At 34.3% G+C, this 5,088-nt stretch overlaps 1 protein-coding gene across 1 annotated transcript; it reads left to right on the top strand.

Moving 5' to 3' along the window:
• The first annotated feature begins 2,209 nt into the window (after positions 1 to 2,209).
• On the top strand, positions 2,210 to 4,307 carry LOC107752989 (alpha-(1,3)-fucosyltransferase 9-like). The gene is made up of 2 exons (XM_016569071.1): positions 2,210 to 2,318; positions 2,516 to 4,307. The coding sequence occupies exons 1-2, from the start codon at positions 2,278 to 2,280 to the stop codon at positions 3,630 to 3,632; spliced, it is 1,158 nt and encodes a 385-aa protein (XP_016424557.1). The 5' UTR covers positions 2,210 to 2,277; the 3' UTR covers positions 3,633 to 4,307.
• Positions 4,308 to 5,088: the final 781 nt, after the last annotated feature.

Here is a 5,088-nt window from a genome sequence, read left to right as displayed (position 1 = left end):
AAAGCACATACAGGAGGTGAATAATAGCCTTTTTAAACTGGTTAATTTTTCTTCTTTATTGCACTCTAGATCAAATGTCTATTTTACAATGATCAACGGTCATAATATAATCTGTCCCCCCACAGTTTTGTAATGAACACTAATCGAACAGAAAATAAAATCGCGACATAGTAGTGTGCTTATCATTTGGCAAAGGATGATTGACGTCTCAGAGTGTTTCCATTCACACTCAGTAAATACTGCATGAGCTGTGAGTTTAACCTGTAAGTTGCATACATTTTGTTCTTACATTGGTGTTACAATTGTAGCAATATAATAATATAACTAAAATAACTATTTAACTATACGTATGTTGTTTTAAACCCCAAATATTTTACTTATAACTTAATTATATTTTACTTATAACCTCATTATAATTCTTCATTAATAATTATTTAGTTATTTGTAGTTAATTGTAAAAAAAAACAAAAACAAAATAATAATTAAAAAAAATTTGAAAGATGATATTGCAAAGGATGTACAGGAGTGGATATTTCACATGAATCAACTGTAATTTACACAAAACAAAGATTAAAATGCAGTCTACGCCGAAGACAAAGCACATGACAGTAACTTGTAGTGTAGCTAGCTACTTTTTCAAAAGGGTAGCTTGAATGTAGCTTAACTACTTTAATTTACGAGTAGCTTGTAGCTGGTAAAGCTACAGTTTCAGAGTAGCTTCCCCAACACTGGTTTTACCCTGTGCAATGAAAGGAACATTACATTAAAAAACAAACCAATAAAACTGTGCAAAGTTTCAAAGCAGATGGTCAGTTTAAACTGCTGAATTATACATGATCTCAAATCAACTCATTCTTCCTTCATAACACTAACACACTTTGTCACTGATAAAACAATGACCTGCACTAACAACAGGTAGCATTATACAATGTTTTCTTTTGATTCATTTCAATTCATGAATGACACTATGTTTAGCGTGACTTAGAATGTCTAGGCTACTGTTATGAATTCACTTACGTTACATGATTCATGTTTACATTAAAGTTCAATGGAAATGAAACTGAAATACTAACACCTTGATGACGTGTTTATTTATTGTAAGTCTGTCAGTTAGGATCTGTCCAACCTTTCTCCCTGTCCTGATCCAACCTGGGATCGGGACATGATCCAGGCAGTATTCGGATCTGGGACCGTACGATTGCTGCACTTCAACAAGATGATAATTTAAAAAAAAAATATGTATATAATATATTGTAAAATAAAATATGAAATAGCATACATAACGTAATATAAATTAAAAAAGAGCAAAGGCTCACAATCTTAGCTGCAGCATTGTTAGAGGTGTTAGTTGGGATTCATGATTTTTTTTTTCATTCTCAAAAACAAATATACAGTAGGGAAAATATTTTGCTGTTTCTTTTGTTTCAAAGTATTTGGGAAAAAGCTATATTTGTGTGACCTACAGTATAATTTGATCATTTAAATGTAATTTTATAAATCATTTAGTTCTTTCATAATACAGTATGTGGCAGCAAAAATATAAAACATATATTTTTTTCTGATAAATATCTATTATATTGATATGTTTTATTATAACTGTGTAATAATGATTATTATAGGCTACCCTTTTTATAGTAATAATAATTATTTAAATTTTTTTTTATTATTATTCCCAAATATTTTATATCATGTTTATAATAAAACAGTGTAGTGTGTCTGTATATTTAATTTGAATGGAATTTCTAAAATGAACCTCACACTGGAACCAGAACATGTTCAGACTTGTAGCTTTGCTTTAGGTTGATATTATTCCTTGAAATTCGTTTATGATTGGTCATCTCATGTCATGCGGGTACTGCAAACGCCACCTGCTGGCCAAAAGTTCTAAATGACGTTTAAACATGCTGCTTCTGTGTATATTTATACAATAATTATCTTATAGTCTTCTATTTGACTCATATTTAAGGCAACATGTATTATTAGGATACAGTGCTTTAACCAGGTTACTTGCTGCTTGCAGATGGTGAATCTTCATAAACTGGTTCGGGTGTGTTTGTTTGTTTAGAGGACTAACTGCAGAAGGGTTGGTGTCATAGTGATATTTGCATACTGAATTGTGATTGGCCCATGGCATGTCTCTTCTCAGTCATTGGCACTTCCTCCAGGCAAAACAACCCAGTTTTTTTCTTTCTTTCTTTAAGCTCGGGAATCATGCTTTAAAGAAACTCTCTTCCATGTTTCTGTCTATTTAGAGTAATCATCAGACATCGGCTTTATATGGGACACCAAATAGCAGATTTGATTTCTTCTTTAATCAGGTGAGTAAGTGAATTAAATACTTTGTTTCAAAAAACGAAATTTGAATATAATTTTACCAGAATAAAGTGGTCAAAGTTTAAATTGTATATTTTATTACAAGACAGTGTATTCTTTTATTCTACAGTGTTTTTATTGAAGCATTTCTTTTAATTCTTGTTTGTAAAAGTGAATAAACTTTTGTTTTCTACCTCTTTAGATCAAAAATGTCAAACACAAATGGCCCATCGCTGTTGCGTCTGGGTGTAATAGTGACATTGGCAGGTGTCATCTCTCTGGGCGTTGTGTTTTTCTGGTTCTCACCTTCAAACAAATGTCCGCCTCCAGTTTTTAGACCAGTCCAATATTCACAAATCAGCTCTGCCAAGACTAACAACTCTCTTACTGATAAAGCAGAGGAGAAACCTGTACTTCTGTTATGGGTTTGGCCTGAAAATTATAGGTTTGATTTCAGTGACTGCAAAACGTTTTACAATATTGATAGTTGTCAACTGACGGATGATCGAGCTCTCTACAACAGTGCAGATAATGTCATTGTTTATCATAGAGCCATCACTGATCTGTCCAACCTTCCTCCGTCTCCTCGTCCTCCGTTCCAAAGGTGGATTTGGTTGCATTTGGAATCACCAACCAACACCAAAAGGATCCCAGGTCTGGAAAACCTGTTCAATCTCACTCTCAGCTACAGACAGGATGCTGATATTCCTGTACGGATGCGCTTGATCACCAGGAAAAAACCTAATGAGGATTTTGTAATTCCCAAAAAGGACAAACTGGTGTGTTGGATTGTAAGTAACAAGGATCCATCAACTGGTGTTGACACAAGGAATGTTTTTTACAGGGAATTCAGCAAATACATCCAAGTGACTTTGTTTGGAAAGGCTTTTTCAAGGTTTCTGGGTTACGACGACTACTATCCAACCATGGCTAGTTGCAAATTTTACCTTGCTTTTGAGAACTCCATCCACAAAGACTACATCACTGAGAAGTTAAATGGGCCACTCGCGGCAGGTACCGTCCCTGTGGTGTTGGGTCCTCTGAGAAGAAACTATGAGAGCTTTGTTCCTGCCGAGTCCTTCATTCATGTCGATGACTTCCCAGATCCAAAGTCACTAGCCGAATATCTGCTTCAGCTGGACAAGGATGAAGATGCATATCGCAAGTACTTTAACTGGAGGAAACATCTCACTCCAAGTCCTCATTTAATATTGCAGAGACAAGAGTTTATTCTGGCTATTTGCACTGCCTGTGACTATATCGCACGACGCAGGGAATATAAAGAAGCTCATGATCTCTATGATTGGTACTTCAGTTAATGTCACCTCAGGTATTCTTACATCACCAGACACTGACTACAAAGTTTATGAAATAGATTTTTAATATATATTTATATATAAACTGTCACTTTTGATATTAGATTTTGTAACCATTTTGGTGAAAGTATTTTAATAATTAATCACTGCTTGGATGACCTGGTAATTAAGTGAAGATGTTTGTCCTTGAAGAAATACATGTAAATAATAATATGCTCGTTTGTTTTATTTATGATAACACTCATTTTCTCAGCACAAGCCAATAATGAATGCACACAATTCATTGATTTTGACAGAACTTTGGCTGATTCAGCACTGAAAAAAATAACTTGTTGATATTAGAGCAATGAAATTTACTTAAAATATGTTAGCGCAAATTGTTACGAGAAGTAAATCTTCTAAAAACAAATTTTAAGTAATTTTTTTTTACTGGTTTATACCTTTATCAGAAATGGCACAACTAAAATACAATTAAACTGTTTATTTTTCCAACATAAATAAAAGTGAGTCAGTCACATTCACATGACCTAGTAAAGTCTGGACACAAGGTTTTAAAGGTGCATTCAGTAAAAAAGTGTCATGGCATTAATCAACAAAACATGCATACCTCCCACTGGTATAGAATGGTAATAATTGGTCTATTGAAAATATAAAAAATAAAGTATGACTGAATGCTACTTGGTGTCTGCTGTTCTGTAATACAGTGGTTCCCAACCCTGGTCCTGGAGGCACTCCAACACTGCACGTTTTGCATGTCTCCTTAATCAAACACACCTGATTCAGGTCATCGGCTGATTAGTAGAGACTCCAAGATCTGAAATTGGTGTGTCAGAGAAAGGAGACATGCAAAATGTGCAGTGTTGGGGTGCCTCCAGGACCAGGGTTGGGAACCACTGCTGTAATACAATTCAATCTCCATTACCAACATGAACTGCATTTGCTGCACCATACACAGTTTTGACTTCAGGAGGTATAAAATATAGAAAGACAATAACCTAACAAACAGAAAAAGATGAGGCTTTAACCTGTCAGAGCTAGATATAACCAAAACTGCATCCAACATAAAAACCATCAGTCTGTCTTCCTCCCCATATTATGCGGTGAAGAATACATAAAATAACAACAATGTTATATCCAACAAATTACAGATTGCTTGAGCAAAAGAAAAGATTTAACTGACAAGACGACTTGCACGAGAGGCTTTACACTTAAATGCTCAATTAAGTTGAATACCATCACAACACTGGTGTTACACCCTGTTATGCACCCTGTTAGACAAGTCATTTTAAATAATAATAATTTGACAGCAACGTTAAATGTTTGGCATACTTTTGTTTTATTTTGTGAGGTGAGGAGCATTAACAGCATATATATGTTTTTGAGCAAAATATTTGTATTATTTACCATCCTGTTGGCAAAAATGTGCACAAAAAAGTACCTGTTCTTAACAATCAAGATA

The sequence above is a fragment of the Sinocyclocheilus rhinocerous genome, unplaced genomic scaffold (genome assembly GCF_001515625.1).
Source record: "Sinocyclocheilus rhinocerous isolate Xijiao unplaced genomic scaffold, SAMN03320098_v1.1 scaffold951, whole genome shotgun sequence".
Lineage (NCBI taxonomy): Eukaryota > Metazoa > Chordata > Actinopteri > Cypriniformes > Cyprinidae > Sinocyclocheilus > Sinocyclocheilus rhinocerous.
The sequence above is the reverse complement of the archived record's forward strand: the minus strand, read 5'-3'. Positions and strand labels throughout refer to the sequence as shown.

Excerpts from the sequence above, each read along its gene's own strand:
- LOC107752989 (XM_016569071.1), top strand. The coding sequence starts at position 2,278 with ATGGGACACCAAATAGCAGATTTGATTTCTTCTTTAATCAG. Across the intron at positions 2,319-2,515 it reads TTGATTTCTTCTTTAATCAG|ATCAAAAATGTCAAACACAA; the intron begins GTGAGTAAGTGA and ends CTACCTCTTTAG.